The 20,047-nt window shown below is 38.1% G+C and overlaps 2 protein-coding genes across 2 annotated transcripts in view; one reads left to right on the top strand and one right to left on the bottom strand.

Moving 5' to 3' along the window:
• Positions 1 to 20,047, top strand: part of LOC100019116 (uncharacterized) — a 38,853-nt gene that overhangs the window by 1,335 nt on the left and 17,471 nt on the right. The window contains exon 2 of the mRNA XM_007498020.3: positions 16,238 to 16,414. Within this exon, the coding sequence (XP_007498082.1) occupies positions 16,238 to 16,414 (177 nt within the window). The remainder of the gene's footprint in view (positions 1 to 16,237; positions 16,415 to 20,047) is intronic.
• On the bottom strand, positions 13,613 to 16,328 carry LOC100013717 (charged multivesicular body protein 1B2-like). The gene has a single exon (XM_001363759.4). The coding sequence runs from the start codon at positions 15,959 to 15,961 to the stop codon at positions 15,365 to 15,367; it is 597 nt and encodes a 198-aa protein (XP_001363796.2). The 5' UTR covers positions 15,962 to 16,328; the 3' UTR covers positions 13,613 to 15,364.

Raw genomic sequence — 20,047 nt, 5'->3', positions numbered from 1 at the left:
CTCCCTCTCAGTGTCCCTAGGTAACTTTTTTCCCTCTTTCAGTCTTAGTAACAACTCTTAAGACAGAAGGGCAAGGACTAGGCCATGGGGGTTAAGTGACTTTTCCAGGGTCACAAAGCTAAGAAGTGTCTGAATCTAGATTTGAACCCAGGCCCTCCTAGTCCAGGCCTTTGTAACCATTGGCTGCCTAGCTACTCTTTTCAAAGACCATGACTTCTAAAGCTAAACATAGTACTCCAGATGGTGTCTGACAATGTTGATAACAAGTGAAAAGAAGGTAGTCTGCAATCTATAAGCCACTGAGCTTGACTTTCATTCCTAGGAAAATTCTAGAATGGATTATTATAGGGATAGTTGTTAGACATTTAGAAAGGGAAGCATTGACAAGTGAACTATAACCTCTGTTCCTGGAAGCTTGTTTTTCAATCTTGTCTGACTCCTTTGTGACCCCATTTGGGATTTTTTTGCCATTTCTTTCTCCAGCTCATTTTACAGATAAGGAAACTGAGGCAAACAGACTTAACTGACTTGCCCAGTGTTACACAGCTAGTAAGTGTATGAGGTCAAGATGTGAACTGAGGAAGATAAGTCTCCAGATCTAGTCATCCTGGAAGCTTATCCCCTCAAGCAATCTAAGATTTATAATTGTTGGCCCAGATAACTCAATGTGAACTCATTTTGAGCCTGTTGTCTACTAGCACCCCCAGATCTCTTTCAGACAGCATGCCATCCATCTGTGACTTTTTCACCTTTGTACTTGCAAACTTTAATTTTTTGTTCTGAAGTTTCAAGTTATAAGTTGTTTTATTTTTTTTTTCAGATGACTAGGTCCAGGCCAGGGTTCTCTCCATCAAGATTTTTGAGATTCTGATGCAATTGTTCATTGCACTGGCTATTCCGTTTACCTTTTTGTAATCTGCAAATTTGACAAGGAGGCTATCTTTGCCTTTATCCAAATCACCAATAAAAATGTTAGGTAACACAAGGCCTAGCACAGATTCCTAGGATACTCCTGGAGACAAGTTGTCATGTTGATAGTGAACCAATTAACCACTACTATCTAAATCCTTTTATATTTTTGTTTTGTTTACAAAACATTCTCCAGCATTGTTTGAGATACCTTAGCTTTTTAAAAAATGTTATCATGCAAAACCCACTTCAATATTGGTCATTATTATAAGAGGACATTCATATATAACCCAAACCCAAAATAAAACCATAAATACACTGATGTGAAAGATAGTATGTTTTGCTCTGCATCCAGGACTCCAACAATTCTGGAGATACTTTAGCTTTTTAAAAATCTAAATAAACCATAGCTACATCTTTCTCTTCAGCTATTAAATAATTCTGGCTGGTATGACTTGATCTTGATGAAGCAATGTTGCTTCTTTGTAATCACTGCTTCCCTTTCTAGATGGCCAATAACCATCTAATAATTTTCTCAAGAATATTAGGGAGGGAAACAATTTGGTTCTTATAATTTGGGAAAATGTATATTGACAATTGTAATTACATGTAATTGGGAAAATAAAATATAAAAAAATAATAACTTCCCCAAGAATTAAAGTCACATTGACTGGTTTATAGTTTGCAAGATCTGATCTTTTCATTAAAAAATCGGACATTTCTCTTCCATAATTGTATTGCCCTTTTTTAAAATTGATCTTTCAAATATCATTAACTCAACCGTCGGGTCTGCTTGTTCTTTTAGTGCTTGAATAAATCATCCTGGTCAAGTGATACAAATTTGTCAAGAGCAATGAACTAGGTGCCCTTCTCTTTTCTTTCTGTATTTTGGATTTGAAATCCCTGTTAATCATTTTTATTCTGCCATTTTCAGTGCAAAGGTCCATTCTCCCTTGTAAGGAAAACAAATGAAATAAGGATTGAATAGTTCTGTCTTCTTTTAGAAATCTTTCCATATACCCTCCAAGCCAAAGTCTGATCCTTTCTGTGAGTTTCTGTTTTCTCCATGTATAGCTAAAAAAGAAAAATAAGATTGCTTTATGTTGTCCTTTGCTTCCCTTTAACAGCTTCCTTCCATTAGTATTGACACTTTTTTCCAGGACTATATATAACCTTATATTTATCTTTTTTAACCTATTCTTGCTTTCATCTTTTCTACATTTCTTTTTAAGCTCCAAATTGGCTGATGATTTTCCTGCGCATCTGTCCCATTCTCTTTTTGAAGAATCCTATTTTTTTTAATTCATTGTTTGAATTATTTCTCTGTGTAGTTCCAGAAATTCATTTTTTAGAAATCCTTAACTTAAAGTTAAAAACTTTAAAAAACTTTAAAAAAAAGCCTTAAAGTCAATACTGAGTATTGGTTCCAAGATAGAAATGTGGTAAGGGCTAGGCAATGGAGGTTAAATGATTTGCCCAGGGTCACATAGTTAGTGTCTGAGACTAGATTTGAACCCAAGAAGAGTCTTTCCTGTAGGCTTGGCACTTTATCCACGGTGCCTTTCCTTCCCCTTCCTCCCTGCTGCCTTTTTCAGCTTCTCTTTGGGTATCCCCTCAATTAGCATGAGCTCCTTGTGGGCACAGCTTGTCTTCTGCCTTTCTTTGTACCACCAAGCTGAGCACAGTGTTTGAGGTATTGGTAATTTTTTAGTACGTGTTTATTGACTGACATGCAAGAGATATTGTGGAGGAGAATTATCTAAACTTTGCCTTTGATTGGATATTGATGGCAATAGAAGAAAGTCAAAGATGGCTCCATTGACCCCAATTGACCTTCTGTAACAGGTTTTTAATAAGGAATCTATACCTCACATGCCTTAATTTTGTTGTTCTAGCTCGTTCTAGCTATAGGAGTCAGGAGATCTGGGTTCTATCCCACTTCTGTTACCAGCTGTATCTTGTGGCCTCAGCGGATGTTTCAAACTGAGCTGTGGCCAAAAATTCTGCTTTGCCTGGTTCCCAGCCTTCCCGGGAGATCTCAAGGCCTAGACTAGGTCTAGGGCAGTCAAGGCTGTTCTTGAAACTTTTCAGCTTGCAGAACCTGCCCAGATCCGGGCTACTGGGAAAGTGAGGTCACTTTTCCACCAGGATCAGGCCTTAGACTAGGACTTTAGACCTATAAACAAGTAACAGTTGATCAATAAACCTTTGTTTGATGTCCTCAGTACATTTTGTCACCAAATGATATTCTTTATACTTGGCAAGGTAGAATGATGAGTGTCTTGTGCTATTTAGTCATTAGGTCATATCTGATTCTTCACGACCCTGTTGTGGACCACGCATGGGGCTTTCTTGGCAAAGACACTGGAGTGGTTTGCTCTTTCCTTCTCTGATGGGTAAAGGCAAACACGTTAAGTGACTTGCCCAGCTTAACTATTTGAGGCCAAATCTGAGCCCAGGGCCAGTGCTCTATCTGCTTCTTTGCTATATCCTTGTGAATTATTAAGATCTAGCTGATACTAGATAAAAGATAACCCGCACTTATGTAAATTTATAAATGTTCAAGGTAAAAGATACATTAATGTTAGATTAACTAACCAAAAAACATTTGTGAGCCCCCCTTATAATATGTAGAGCTCTGTCTAATTATTGAGAGTAGGGAAAGATAGGAAGTTTAGGTAAAATTCAGACCTTGCTATCATGTAGTTTACTGTGTAGGAAGGAAATAAAGACACCAGTACAGATAACTAACCTGTATAATATTATATAAGCATGAGGCCTGAAAAGTATAATCAGCACACATGTTAAGATTGGAATGATTCAAGTTCGATTGGGATGGCTTTCTGCTCATGGATGGCAGATGTTTTTGAGTAGCAGCACTGCATAGTCAATAGAGAAAGCAGACCTTAAAATCAGGAAGGACCTGGGGTCAAGCCTCTCCTGATACAATTGCGAGTCTGGAAGGGTCATTTAATCTCATTTCTTTAGGCAGCCAAGACTATATGTTGTAGAGAGTGTGCCTACTTGCATTTGTAAAAAGTTTCCTTACCTGGGAGTTCCTCATGCCAATAAAATCACAGATTAAGACCTTAACTTCAGATCTCTTAGTTTACTGAAGTGAGGTCCATGGCAATAAAATGACTTAAATCAGATCACACATCAGAATTTGGATATCATTCCTTTATGTCTTTGTAGATTTTAATCAGGATTACTCCTGACCTGCACCCTTCCTTATTTCCCCCTTCAGAGTGTTCTTCCCTTTTGTCTCTAAAATTGGGATTCAGGTGGAGTAACATTGTAGTTTAAGCTGATCATGTGATAAGCAGCAGGATGTAGTAGGAAAAATATTGAGCTTAGGAGTAGAAAATATCTGTTTGAATGAGGACCCTTACCTTCTCTGAGTCTCTTCTTCACCTATAATGGGGATATGGGGATAATATTTTTAGGACTAATTAGGGTTGTTTTGAGGATTGAATGAGATTATATATTTATTACAAATCTTATAGTGCTACATAAAAGTATTCTTATCATCATTATATGAGGAAATCCATGTTGTTGCCAAGGTAGAATATATATCAAAAACATTGGTTCTGGAATCAAAGAACCAATTTTGAATGCTGGTTCATACTACTTTTTGGGTAACAGTCTGCATGTCACTTAAACTTTCTGGGTTTCAGTATCTTTATCTGTAGTGTAAGTTGCTGTATTTACATGACCACTAAGGTATTTTCCAGTTCTAAATGTCATCAGCTAAAAAGTGAAGGGCAGAGAATAAATATTTATATAGAAGTGTATTAAGTGCTTTACAAATATCTCATTTGTTTCTCTCAATAACCTTCGAGGTAAGATGCAATTATCTCCATGTTACAATTGAGGAATCTGAGGCAAAAAGGTTAAGTGATTTCTCAAGATCACCCAGTCAATAAGTGTCCGAGGCTAGATTTGAACTTGCATCTTCCTGACTCCAGGTCCAGTGCTCTAAATACTGCAACATTAGCTGCTTCTGAAGGAAGTGTGGTGTAGGACATTTGGGTGAAAATCATTGAAAGAAAAACAGATTTTGTGTTGTTACTCTGCTACCCAACTAGAAAGTTAAAAAAATGAAGAAAAGTCAGGAAAAAACTTAGCTGAGACACATATCTAGTACCATCAGGATATTTTGCTGCCATTCTCTCTGACAACAGCAGAGTAGCCAAAAAATGCTTGACTTGACATAATAATTTCATTCTTCAAAAAGCGACAGAAGCCATTAAAATGATTATTCCGTAGACTAAATATTCTGACCAGGAAGGAGGAATTTTTGACTGAGTTAAAAATGACTGGATGAACAATGAGTGAAAGAGACTATTTCATTTTAGGATATGCAATAAGAGGAAAGTCAGCCATTCAGTAAACATTTATTTCAGGTTTCCTTCTAATTTGTCATTCTTTTGACTTTGCTTTATTAATTCTTGCTGTCTTGTGAGATCATTAGCTTCTGCTTGCCCGATTCTAGTCTTTAAAGACTGGTTTTCAGCTATGATCTTTTGATTTTCCTTTTTGGTTCGGTCTGTCCTGCTTTTCATGGCTTCCAGCAGGTCAATTCTTGTCTCCAGTTTGTTTATCATTTCATTTGATTTCTGGGCTTTTTTCCAAGTTGGAGATTCTGCCTTTTAAACTGTTATTTTCTTTTTGAACCATTTCCCACTTTAATTGCCAAGTTTGTTTTGTCTTTCTTACTTGGTTCTCCACTGCCATTCTGATTTCCTGGTGAGCTTATGACCAATTTTCATCTTTTTGGGAAAGTTTGGATGTGTTTGCTTGTTTATAACCCTCTGCTGTCTCCTCTATAGACTGTTGTTTTTCACCATGGAAATTATCCAGGGTCAAAGTTTTTTTCTTATTTATTTATTTGTATTTTTTTGGTGGTTATAGATTATGATTCTTGGGTGTTGGTGGCTATTGCTGTGTTAGTTTTTTCTTCCCTTCCCTGTCAGAAATCTGAGTGAGGAGGGTAGGCAGGTCTCTGTATTGAGCTGAACCACAGAGTGGTTTTTGCTCTGAGTCTTATTTTTCATTGAGGCTATTTTTCAATCTCCACAGTGTCTGCTGTGTGTAGCCCTTCTCTGCCCTATCTCTGTGCCCAATCTCTGCATTCCTCAGCCTCCTGGGGTCCCAAGTCTTGTTGCTCTTGGGGGTAAGTCTGTGGTGTTCTCAGCCAGCCCCCCTGAGAACCTAGAGATTGCCCTGAGCTCACTCTGACTCTGGAGCTGTAGGTGGAGTTGGGGAGGGGTGATCAGCTCAAGCTTTGATAGGAGTAATTTTACCCCCTTATAGTGTGGAAATGCTCAAACTCTGCCTACCTTCAAGGCTGCCCCCTACAGTAGAGCCCTTTCACTCATCTGATTTTGATTTTTGTCCTTTTGAGGCACTTTATATTGGTTGGTGGTGAGGAGAAGAAGACCCTTGCTTCTACTCTGTGGCCATCTTAGCCCAGAAGTCTCAGCTCCAGTAAACATTTATTAATTGCCTACAGTGTGCTTTGAACTGTACTAAGTCTGGGGACACAAAGGTAGAAAGAACATAGTCCCTGCTTTCAAAGGAGTTCACAGCATTCTAAGAACTATGTTTTAAGATGCTATATACAAGCTAACCCGGGGATGAGGGAAGGCACAAACATTAAGGAGATCTCAAAAGACTTCTTGTAGAAGGTGGGATTTGAGCAGAAACTTGAAGGAACAAGGTAGAGATAGGGAGGGCGAGCATTCCAGCCATCAAAAATGCCTGCAGTTGGGAAATGGAGTGTTCTGTTCAAGAAACAACAGGAAGGAGCCCGGTGTCACTGAACTGGAGAGTACTTTGAGGGCTGGAAAGATAAGGGGAGGCCAAGGTATGCAGAGTTCCCTAACACCAAAGAGAAGATTTTCTGTTTGATCCCAGAGGTGAAAAAGAATCTCTCTAGTTTGGGTAGGGAGTTGACATTACCAAAAGACCTGTGCTTTAAGCAAGTCATTTTTTTCCATTTAAAAATTTTATTTAGGAACGTCATTTTTGCCAGCTGACTGGAGATTCATTGATGTGGGAAGAAATTTGAGGCAGGGAGACCAACCAGCAGGCTATTCCAGTGATCGAGTCAGGAGATGATAAGTGCCTGAAGCAGTGTTAGAGGAAAGGAGTATATGATTGGTGTCAGTAAAGTTAAATCAACAGCCCTTGACAACAGATTGGATATGGGAGTTGAAAGAGTGAGAAGTCAGGAATGGCACTGAGATTTTGAATCTAGGATACCTAGAGAGCATGATGGTATCCTCAATAGGAATAGGAAATGTAGGAGGAAGGAGGGCTTTGGGGAAAACTAGGATAAAGGATAAAAAACATAAACATGTTTTTGACATGTTGAGTTTAAGACATACATGATCATCCAGTATGAGGTGTCTATTGGGCTTCTTCCTTTACATTTGCATCTTCCCTAGAGATGATAAACATTTGATTTGGGTTGTACATATAGTATAATGCAATCTATATTGGTCTTTATTGCAAGAGAATACTGATATAAAAGCCAAACCTCAAAAATAAAACAAACTAATGTGGAAGACAGTATGCTTTGATCCGTACCTGACTCCAACAATTCTTTCTCTGGAAGTGGATAGTATTCTTTGTCTTCAAGTCCTTCAGAATTGTCCTGGGTCATAGTATTGTTGAAAGTCGCTAAGTTTTTCATCATACAATATTACTGTTGCTATGTACAGTGTTCTCTGATTCTGCTTATTTCACTCTACATCAGTTCATGTAGGTTTTTGTGATGTCATCCTACTCACTGTTTCTTATAGAACAATAGTATTTCATCACACAATTTTCTTGGTCATTACCTATTTGATGGGCATCCCTTCAATTTCCAATTCTCTACCATCACAAAAAGAGCAGCTATAAAGATTTTTGTAAAATAGTTCCTTTCCTCTTTTCTTATGCTCCACTTAACCTTTCTGAAGACACAGACTATTTTATTGGTCAAGCAAAGGGAAAAAGCTAGGAAGATCTATGGGGCTGCACTGGGAACTCAATCCATTTAACAAAGGCATGTGCAGAAGGTAGGAACAGCAATAAGTAACTTTATATGCATACAAAAGGGTGGCGTGGCCCTTTAAGAGTAGTATAGGAGCATTCACACTCAGAGTGAGCTGAAGGAGTTTTTGAAAAAGTTCTTTGGGGTTGGGGTAAGAGGAAAATCAAAGGAAGGATAGGACTGCTGCTTAGGGTGGAGATGATGATTGTGCATAACTGAGAAGGTTGGATTAGCCACTCTTATGTTACCTTATTTTCCCCTCCTATAACAAAGAGAATGATCTTACTAGGAACAATAGAATAGAAATAGTTATTAGAAATTTAAAACCAAATATAAGCATGAAGATAGTAAAGAGAGCAACTTAGGGGTCCTCAATGAGTTCAAGTTACCAGGCCAAGATAAATTGCATTTTGGGTGCAAAATTCAGGATGATTACTGAGTGTGATCTTTGGTACATTGTGGAAAACAGGGAAATTTTAGAACTGACGAGCAAAATGCCCAATTTTCATAAAAGAGAAGATAGGATTTTCAAAGGCACGTGACCTTGACTTCTGTTTTTGGCAAAATTGGAAAATAAATGGTCTGTGATCAGTTTGAAAGGGAAGTGAAGAAGAATATGTGCTAGTTAGCATCAATTAGAGAGGATCATACCAGACCAACCTCCTTTTCTTTTTTGACAGTTACTGGACTGCTTTATTAAAAGCTGACTCCCTCTCTCCTTTCTTGTCTCTTTCTTCTTCTTCTTCTTCTTCTTCTTCTTCTTCTTCTTCTTCTTCTTCTTCTTCTTCTTCTTCTTCTTCTTCTTCCTCTTCCTCTTCCTCTTCCTCTTCCTCTTCCTCTTCCTCTTCCTCTTCCTCTTCCTCTTCCTCTTCCTCCTCCTCCTCCTCCTCCTCCTCCTTCTTCTTCTCTCTCCATACATACATACATATACATATATATCATTCCTCTACATATATAGTATGAAAGGGAATTTTTGACTCCCTGTGTTTTTTTTTTTAACTTAATCATTCAAGAACTTGGAGTGCCGGAGTGCTTGCCCCTCCTTTCACACTTATGCCAGACACTTGAAGAAACTTTTACTAGAGAAGGAAGTTCAAACCCTTAAAGACTGGAAGTGGATTCCACAGCACTACCCACCCCCACTCTTCCCCCTATCCTGCTGTGCTAGACAAATTAAGGAATTATGATTGGTTCCTTAGATGTGATGTGAGAGAACTGTTGGGTAGAGAAAAATGCTTATAAGGTGACACCCAATAGGAAGTCAGGCATTCCCATTTTGGACTCTGATTTTAGATTCCCATTTCGGATTCTCATTTTGGATGAGACTTCTGATTTTGGCTCACTGATTTGGACTTTGGATTCTGGTGGACTATCAGATTTGGCTTGCTGTGTTGGTGACTTGGGCTGAAGGACACTTACTCTGGTGAGACTCTTACCTCCTTGGCATCAGAGACTGCCTTTTGTGGCTCAGCCTCATTGGCATTAGTCCTTTGGTTGGTGAAATGCTTGGCTAGAGACATTCTCAGATTCTGGTGAGATTCGAATTCATATTCACATTCGCAGTCCGAAGGTACTTGGATTTGGACTTAGGGTATTTAGCTAGGCAATATTTTCTACCTCTTTTCCCTCTCTTTACTATCTCTACCTTGTAACAGCCTCATGGTGTAAGAGTTAAATTTTTTTTTAATTTAAAATTTTAATTTAATTAATTTAAAATGTTTTTCCTTTGTTGCATGATTCGTGTTCTTTCCCTCTCCCTCAAGCCAACATTCAGTTCCACTGGGTTTTACATGTATCATTGATAAAGCCTTATTTCCTATAGTGGTAGTCTCTCCGTAACCGAGAATGACAATTGTCTTTGTGCATTATTGTCTATTGTTGTACCCTCATGTGGCTTTGAAGTCCAAAGACTGAGGCGCAGAGTTTGTGGCATATGGGGCATGGGACTCCAGTTGTGCGGTTGTGGCCTGGTGTCGGTGTTCTATACTATTTCCATATTAATATTACTATTTCCATATTACTGATAATTGCACTAGGGTGATTCTTTAGAATCTACATCCCCAATCATATCCCCATCAACTCATGTGATCAAGTAGTTATTTTTCTTCTCTGTTTCTGCTCCCACAGTTCTTCATCTGAATAGCATTCTTTCTCATAAGTCCCTCAGAATTGCCCTGGATCATTGCATTGCTTCTAGTAGTGGGTATTTTAAAACTATTCCACCCTTTCAGGCCATACTTTAGAAGATCTGATTCAGGCCATACTTTAGAAGATCTGATTTAGCTATTTCCTGATTAGTAACAATGGAGATAATTGGTTTAACAGAATCAAGTCTTGGGAACTATACATTTCTCCACCCTACTCAGTTTAACAAGGTCAGGATACCTGCACCATACTCAAAGATTTAATTATCTGAGGAAATGGCCTTCAACAGACATGTGCAGAAAAAGCGGACAGACCCCTGGGCTGTCCTAAGTCAAGCTAAGCTATCTTTGGTACAGATGAGATGCAGGAAAGTGACGCAAAACTGTCTATATAAGGCACGTCACTTGATCTCTCTCCCTCTTTCCCCAGAGAAGTGACTCTGGCTGGCAGTGTGCTAAGTGTTCTGACATCTTGGCGTGTTGGCAGCTATTGTCTGGGTTTGGCGGTGAGTTTGCCCTTGAGCTGATTCAGGTTCAGGCATTTGTCTGAGCCCTTTGGAGTTCAGGCTAATTCCTTCCTCCTTACTTTTCAAAAACCTTATCTTCCTAGAGCCTCTGGTCTTCCTCCTGGCACTAGCCAGGTGGGAGGAATCATACACCTTTTTCCTTCTTCCTTCTTCTTAATTTCTTTCCACTGTATCCATTAAATCACCATAAATTCCCAGCTGACTTGGTTATTTAAAAAAATATATATTTGGGATATCCATAGCGCCCAAATAATTAACATAGTTTAGGTCACAATGCTAAATTATCCTTTACAGTAGAGAAGTCCATTACATTCAATTGTACCACAGTGTATTAGTCTTTTAAGAGTTAATTTTATAAATGGTGACCTCAGCAACTTTTTATAACTCTTAATTTGACCAAAACCAATTTTAACTCTTATAATAGGTTAAAATCTACATAATATATAGCTATATCTACATATTATATTATCTATATATTTATTATCTATCGCGTGCCTATTTACTCTAGCCACTTAGGCATTTGACAAGTCTCATGCTATCTTTGTAATGAGGTAGAAATGATATAGTTCAGCACTGTCAAACATTTTTGAGATTACGTGCCCAAACTGCACATTCAAGCCAGACAACAGAGGGAGGAAGTGCTCTCATTGGGCTGCTGGGAAGAGGGGTGGGACATGTGAAAAATGTCCTTGGGTGCTGTGGAGGCAGAATGGAGTAGCCACCTCATCTGGGCACCTGTGCCACACTTTTGCCAACACGGATATAGTTACATGAATTTGGAAGTGATTGAATGACTCAGCACAAAGGAGTATTCCTTACTAATTCATTTCTCTAGTGGAATATCTCACATATTTGTTCTTAGTTCTTTAGGCCCTTAAGCATTTTTATCATTGACTTGGATGAAAACATGTATATCAGATTTGCACATCATGCAAAGTAGGGAAAGGAGGGAAGGATAGTTAGTAGATTGGATGACAGGATTCAAAATGATTCGTCAAATTAAAATAATGGAAGAAATGTAAAAGGGATACATATAAAAGTACCATGCTTTGGTTAAAAAAATCAACTTTATATATATGACTAGTTAATAATTCTTTTTTTCTTAAGTTTAAACTCTTACTTTCTGTTTTAGTGACAACTTTAAGACAGAAGGGCAAAGGCTAGGCAATCAGTGTTAAGTGATTTGCTCAAAGCTCACGTAACTTAAAAGTGTCTGAGGCCAGATTTAAACCGAGGTCTTCCCCCAACTCCAGGCCTGGTACTTTATCAATAAATACTGAGCCACTTCATTGTCACAAGCCAACAATTATGAAAAAGCAATCTAGGGCTTTTAGTGGATTGCAAACTCAGTAGCATGGCAGCTTAAAACTAAGATGATCTTAGCCTTCCTTAAGAGAAACTTAAGAAGAGAAACCTGCCCTAGTCAGACCTGGAGAGCTGTGTTCATTCCTAAGTTGTTACATTTTTGGAAAAGTAGGACATGTTCAAAAGAAGGGGACAGAATGTTCAGGGGAATGAATACTATGCCATATGACAATCAGTTAAAAGAACTGAAGGAAGGGAAACTTGGAAAAGGGAAGACTTAGGAGGACAGGATTATTTTCAAATATTTGATTAGTGAGTAGAAGAGAGATCAGATTTGTTTATTTCAACTCCAAGGAGTAGGACTGCAAGTAAAGGATTATGTAAAAGCAGAATTAGGCTAGAAATAGAGCAAAACTTTCTAACCAATCTTTCCAGAAGTGAAAATGTACTACCTCAACAGCTAGTAGGTTCTTCATCACTGGAGGTCTGCAAGCAGAGACTGGTTGATGATTTATTAGGGAAATGGATAGAGTACAGGGCCTGGAGTCAAGATGACCCAAATTTCAAATCTATCCTCAGACATTAGTTGTATGACCCTGGACAAGTCACTTAACCTTGTTTCTTCTAGTTTTCTCATCTATAAAATAAACTGGAGAAGGAAATTGCCAACCATTCTTTGCCAAGAAAACTCCAAATGGGGTCAGGAAGCCAGACATTTGAAATTACTGAACAGCGGTTTCCCTTCAAGTACATTTAGATTCAATGGCCTCTGAATTCACTTCCAATTATATGATTTGCTGAGATTAGTAGTTCTGTGTAGTTATTTTCCTTTAAGTCTGGAGTTATTTAAGAGACAATTTTGTAAAATGATTGATGGGGAGCAGTCATTCAAGGCTTGCTATGTTTCTCTGAATTCCTCATGTACAGTAATATCCATTACAATCATAGGCCACAAATTTGTTTAGCCATTCCCTACAACATCCAATTAGGTTCCAGTGTTTTGTTACCATTAAAAAGTACAATGATGAATATTTTTTTATATGTGGGACTTTCTTTGCATTGAAATCTACGTTTGGCAATAGGATTATTAAAACAAAAGATATGAATAATTTAGTGACTCATAATTGTAAATTTTTTTCAGAATGGTTAGAATTTACAATGAATAATCAATTAGTATGTCTGTCTTCCTTCCACATTATTTCGTCATTTTTGCCAGTTTGCTGGGTGTGTGGTAAAATCTCAAGGTTGTTTTAATTTGCTTACTACTTTTATAAGTAGTAAGTTAATAAAATGATCTAAGTCACTCTTCAAAGCTAAAAATGCAGTGGTAATATTTAATTATAATAGAGGGATTCAAGAGACATTTTATTATTGCTAGATATCAAATTGTATTTAAATTCTGATATCTAGATTGTTTTTGAGGGGAAAAATATTCTTTCATTTGCAGTGTCAACTGTTTTCCCTTCTTTTTGGAGGTGTAGAATATTGCCTGTGCTGTCAAACTTGCTTGGTTTTGTTGCACTGCCTTTTTTCTTTCTCTTTTTTGTTATAAGGGATGGGTGGGGCAGGAGGAAGAGGTCATATTTGACAATATAACATAAACTATGGCAATAAACTTTTGAAAAAAATTTTTAAAAATTGTAATCTTTTTATCCAAGCCAAAAGAAAAAGTTAAACACTTCAGCAAAGGAAAATAAGGAGAATTTATACTTCATAGGTATTCTGATTTGTGATAATTCTCTTCTCTGGCTTCCTAAACTATTACAATAGAAATGACCACCAACCACTTTCATAAAAGAGAAAAAAAAAAGTATCACTTAACATCACTCATTTAACAAAATGCAAGATATCCTCATGGACACAGAAATACTCCCGTTACATACTACAAAATTTAGAAACATGGGACCTAGTGCTTAACAAAACAAGACAGTTAATTCTCATTGTATTTACTTGTTCACATTTTTTTAAAAATTCAAACCCTCTCATTCACAGTAACGAATGGGTAACATTTAGCTAAAAAAGGTCTAGCAAAAAGCTCTGATAATTGCACTTTGAATACCTTTGTGACTTATAATGGAGAGAATCATTCCTCAAGAAAATCTTCTTATTTGGAAAAAAACAAAACAAGAAAACATGGAATTCTTTTATGGGGAAATCTTTCCTTAGTCAGATAAACCCTTGCCCCCAATCACTGTACTCATTAAACCTATATTTGCCACCATTTTGTGACTTCTAAATTAAAACATCATAGTTACATGGTAAATTGCAATAATAAACTATACCAGCCATTCTGAATTGCTGAATGGACACTTGGGCAACAAATTCTGTGACTTGATCTTACATCCTTACCCAAAATACCCCCAAACTATTTCAGCTTCCACTTGACTAGATGAGTGTTTATGTTGCTTATATGGCCAAACTCCAGATCTTCATTCAGATCACTTACAATTCCCAATGATGAGGTGTTGCTTTAAGATATAGAGGACTAACACATTTAGTTAGGATAGCACACTTAATTTCTTCATTCTTGAAATTCTTGCTTAAAATAAAACAAGTCAAGGTTTCCCCCAAATTAGTCCCTGGAAATGTGCCTGGTAAGAGATTCATGTAAATTAATAGACTTAAAAAATATTGGCTAATAAAAATTCAACAGGAATAGTCCAATTTCTTAATTTTATCATTGCATTGGAGAGAAGCATAGAAGTTCAGATATGGTTGGGAGTTAACCACCACCAGATCTTGCAAACAGCAAATGTGAATGTCTTACTTTTTCCTGCAAATGAAGTAGTACGGCACTTTTTCTAGGTGATTATTAAGATAATTAGCTCATGAAAACTTTAGAGAACACACACACGAAATCAGAATATGGTATGAAAATGGCTATGGTAATCTAAACTTAAAATATGAATACAGATGAAAGCATACCAACATTGTACACAGTAGTGTTCAAATCCAAAATGGAGAATGATGTCTATTGGGCTAAATGACCAACTGAGAGAGATATTCCCTGGCCTAGGCTGTACCTATTTTTAAAAAATACTATGTCAAGTCTTCAGAGAGAGAAAAAGAACACTGGATGTTAAATGCTTCAACTTAACTAGTAATTCTAAACAGGACTTGAAATATTGGGGTACTAGAATTTTGGCCCACAATTTGATGATGATGTTTCAAATAGAATGAGTAAAAACTCATTTCAACCTAAGACACCTGTAAAAGCCATCTTTCCCATTTCAGTGTATGATGGGCAGAATGACAAAATACAGTAAGAGTGCAAGCTCCCTTGAACTTCTTATCATATCTATAAAGAACTACAAGCCCAGAGCATCTTAGTTTATGAAGAGCATTTGAACATTCGCTATCTGTCTATAGCTAGAGATTAATGCCTGCACACACACAGGAGGTTTCAGAAGTATAGAAGCAGCATCAAGTTCTTCGTGTTACACTTGGTCGCGGAGGCGGGCAAGTCTCTGTGATAGTTCATCCTGTTCTGCTGCAGAACTTGTGCCAACAGAATCCGTCTGACCCTGTGGGAGCTCCATGTTGAGATCAAGGCCTGCTTCATCTGCCATTTCTTGAAGCAGCATATCTACTTGGTTTGGTGGAGTTGTTAGTACTGCAGTGCTGCTCACCGTGTCTTCCATTTGTTGTGTGTGAACATCTAAAGTTTCAAAATGGTGTTCAAATTTGTCCATTAAGGCAGATATCTTCTCAAGGTTCATGCTGCTCAGTGTAGCATCCATAGACTTCACCACACCCGCCATTGACTTAGTTACCCTGCCCATTGTCACAGCTGTCTGAACTCTGGCTGCTACAGCATCTACTCGAGCACTCATTCTCAGGAAATTAACTGCTTGGTTTTTCTGGCGGATTGCATTTTCAGCGTGTATTTGGGCCACTTCTGTATTGCCCTTTTGGATGGCCTTTTTAATCTTGTCCTTTTCAGCCTTTTCTTCTTTATCACATTTTTTAGCATTCCTTTTAAGCTCCTTTGCAGCAAACTTTAGGTTAAAGAGATATTTTTCCATGTTCGCCATGGTCCCGTGGCTTCTCCTGGGGATGGAAGTGGGAATGGTGGTGGGGATGGGACACCGGCACTTGCCCGGAGCTGACTGTGGCTCTCAATTGTTTGGGGAGCCCACTTCCGGTTTTGGGGCCGCAGGGGGTGGCGGGAGGAGTCTGGCGCCTTCTCAACATTTTTAGTAGGGGGAAGGGAGAAATAAAGCACTTTTGTTTGGCAATGTAAATAATGTAAAAACTTCATTATCAAGCAGATGTGACCCTTGTTTTCCCTCCTCTTCTTTTAATTTTAGTGTGTTCCTCGATTATTGGCAAATAGACTGGGGTCCCTTTCAACATTTCCAGTAAGGAGCCCATCGGGTGATTCCCAGCCAGAGGAACTCAGGAAGCCGATTGGTCGTTATCCGATTCCTTACAAAAAGGAACTCCCTTTTGATATAGTGGAGCTCATGGAAGAGGTAGAAAAAAAGGTAAGTTTTTAAAACTCGGAAATAAATACAGCCTCATGAATTTCTAAAAATTAAACTTGTTCACGCCTGGAATTGTTCATATTTCTCTTTGCTTTCTCATAAAAAATATTTTTTTCTTCCTTGACCTCCAAATTTTTACGTTCAAGTTTTAAAAAAATTAACAGAATCTATTTCCAGGTATGTCAACCCCTCCCTCCTTTCCCCACACTATAGAGGATATCATCCAAAACAGATATGTATATTAGATGATGTCTTTTGTGTTTCCATTTTTCAGTTCATCCTCTGGAGGTGAACAATTTACAAGTTATTCTTCAAATATTAAATATAGAGCTGTATATGATATTCTCTTGGCCCTACTTGTTTCACTTCATTATCTCTTATAGTTCTTTCCAATTGAAAAAAAAATTATTCTGCTCATTTTCTTCCAATGCAGTAGTATTCCATCACAATCACATACCACAACTTGTTTAGCCATTCCCCAATTGATGGTCACCCCCTCGGTTTCCAGTTCCACAAAGAGAGCTACTATACATATTTCTGGACAAATAGGTTCTTTTCCTTCTTCCCTGGTCTCCTTGGGAAACGGCCCCACCAATGGTATTGTTGAGTCTAAGAGTATGTATAGTTTTATACATCTCTGCTCATAATGCCAAAGTGCCCTCCAGAATGGTTGGATCAGCTCATAGATCCACCAACAGTGTATTAATATCCTCACTCTTTTACACCTGAGTTCAAATTTGGATCCACAATTCATATGAATCAAAGGAACAGTTTGATCTGTGCAACTCTCATTTCATGTGCTATTTCTTTTCTTTTTTAAATTTTAAGATATTTTTCCATGTTTACATATTTCATTTTCTTTCCCTCCCGTCTTCCCTCCCAACTTCCAGTCCAATAAATAAGCATTTTCACTGGGTTATACAAATGTTATCACTTTACCTATTTCCGTATTACTATTTCTTTTTTTTTTCGTAAAGTTTTATTTTTTTAATTACATGTAAAAACAGTTTTTTGCATTCGTTTTCTAATATTTTGATTTCCAAATTTTTCCCTTTCTCCCCTTCCCTCTCTTGTGATAAGAAGCAATTTGATTTTGGCTATATAGAATACTTTTTTTAAATATTCACTTGGGGACAGCTGGGTAGCTCAGTGAATTGAGAGCTAGCCCTAGAGACGGGAGGTCCTAGGGTCAAATTTGGCCTCAGACACTTCCCAGCTGTGTGACCCTGGGCAAGTCACTTGACCCCCATTGCCTAGCCCTTACCACTCTTCTGCCTTGGAGCCAATACACAGTACTGACTCCAAGATAGAAGGTAAGGGTTTAAAAAAAAAATCACTTGCATAATATATATTTTCTTGAATGTCCAAGTAGTATAAAATCATAACTAAAAAGATGTGCAAAAGGATTTTTTCCAAGGTTAAAGTCTGATGTTTTATGATGGAGCACTGATATCAAAGCACACTTCTCTTCTCTTCTCTTCCTTGTTGGCAGAATGTAGCAAATACTGTAGGCACATTTACTATGTAGATAGATTGGCTTTCCTTACTGTTTTTCTATGTTATAAGGATGATTTCAGAAGAGATGAAAATATTTAAGGGGGAATAATTGGTATATAAAACACATAATTAAAAAGGATGAAATGGAGTCAGAGGACCTGTGTTAAAATCCTATGTCAGATGATCCTGCTTCTGATATTTATTTAACTGTTATGATCTTGAGCAAATCACTTGACCCCATTTATGGTTTATGATCCAGGAATGGCAGTGAAGGGAGAAATAACCTGCAAAGGAGCCTGAAAGATGTTGGGGAAATGGAAAATAAGGGTTAAAACAGCCCTACCAGTTGTCAGAATCAAACAAGATAGTAGATTTAAAGTGCTTTGTAGTCTTGCCCAAATGCTGGCTAGGATGATTCTGATGATTTGGTTTATCTTACCCTTTCTAGATTACTATTTTGGACTAGAGTTGGGTTTAATTGGTATAGGGAACTCAAGGTGAGGAAAGTGACCCAAGCCCAGTTCTTCTTGTTTAGAAGGCTGATTCCCCATCCACTGTGCCATTTTTTCTGGACTTCTCTTAAAAATCAAAGCTGGATGAATGAAATTGGTTATGTGTATTTGTAATTTGTTGTGCTCAAGGCAAGTGTATTGCTAAATAGAAATGAAGCATGGCCTTCTTTCACCACTATTTTTTTCAAACACTTACCTCTTTTCTTAGTATCAATTCTAAGACAAAAGAGTAGCAAAGACTAGCCAGTCAGGATTAAGGAAATTGCCTAGGCTTTACAAAGCTAAGAAGTACAGTGAGTAAATTCTTAATTAACAAAGTAATTAGAGGATTTTGATAGATTGGAATAGGTGGTTGGCTAGAGAAGATGGGTTGACTCCTTTAAATTCAGAAAGTGGAATCCTCAAGAGATGATGGGAAAAGAATTCCCAGATTCCCCGAGGAGGGGGCAGTTAGGAATTCTACACTCTCTTTGAGTTTGTCGCTCAAAGGGTGGTTGGTTGGAGTTTCCTCTGGAAAATCTTAGAAGAGTTAGTGACAGTTGGTCTGGAAAACATTTTAAGAGCTGAGAAGAATCAGAGAGATTAATCTGAAAGAATGAGAAGAAGCCCAGGCTGTTCCTTGATTTTAACAAAGGGAGCAGAAGATAGCTTTACTCTGTGAACCTGTGGAATCTGTGATCTTGTCACAGTTTGAGCTTGGAGACTGGAGAGAGACACAGAGAAGGCTGAATTTATTACTTGAAGATACAAGAATATTTATAAAATAGAGTAGTTTATTGGCTCCAAGGCAGAAGAGTGGTAAGGGCAAGGCAATGGGGGGTCAAGTGACTTGCCCAGGGTCACACAGCTGGGAAGTGTCTGAGGCCAGATTTGACCCTAGGACCTCCCATCTCTAGGACTGGCTCTCAATCCACTGAGCTACCCAGCTACCCCCCACTGCATTCTTATAGTTAAAATAAACGGGATTTTTCTGTAGCCAGTCTCAAACTGATTTCCTCAACTGCCAAATCCAGGCATTTTCCCAACTGTCATCAACTGATTATCTTTAACTCTAATAGCCTACCATCAACTATTGATACCAATACCAAATCTATATTCTCCATAACAGAAGTGTCTGAGGCCAGATTTGAACCCAGGTTCTCCTGACTTCAGGCCTGGAATTCTATCCACTGTGCTAGTAGCTGCCCCCTTTCACCACTGTTATAATGACTTGATTTTAAGGTCTCTCCTGGGAAGCCATCGTCCTTGAGATTTTTTGGGGTGCTCCTCCCAGCTCCTCCCAGGGTAATACAACTGCTTAGATTTCCCCTGAAGGGTCTCTCGATACCATCCTTACAGTGCTGGCGGTTGTCTTTGTTCTTGTAAGAGGGTCTTCTTATTTCCGCTCCTGAACCCTCAGCTGAGAGAAAAGTTACATTAATACTTACATAGAGCCCTTCATACCTGACCTTGGGATGGCTTTTCTGTTGATGGACGTATCCATTAAGTACCCACAGCACTGCTCTAGTTAATGATTGCTGTGCCCATTGCCACTCATGCAGGTTAGCCAGGCATATTCATATGATTATATTATGATCTGGTAATGGCAGTGAGGCGGATCAGTGGATAGAGCAATGAGTCTGGA

This window comes from Monodelphis domestica, chromosome 7 (assembly GCF_027887165.1).
Source record: "Monodelphis domestica isolate mMonDom1 chromosome 7, mMonDom1.pri, whole genome shotgun sequence".
Classification (NCBI taxonomy): domain Eukaryota; kingdom Metazoa; phylum Chordata; class Mammalia; order Didelphimorphia; family Didelphidae; genus Monodelphis; species Monodelphis domestica.
Note: the sequence above shows the minus strand (reverse complement) of the source record. Positions and strands in the feature narration are given on the sequence as shown.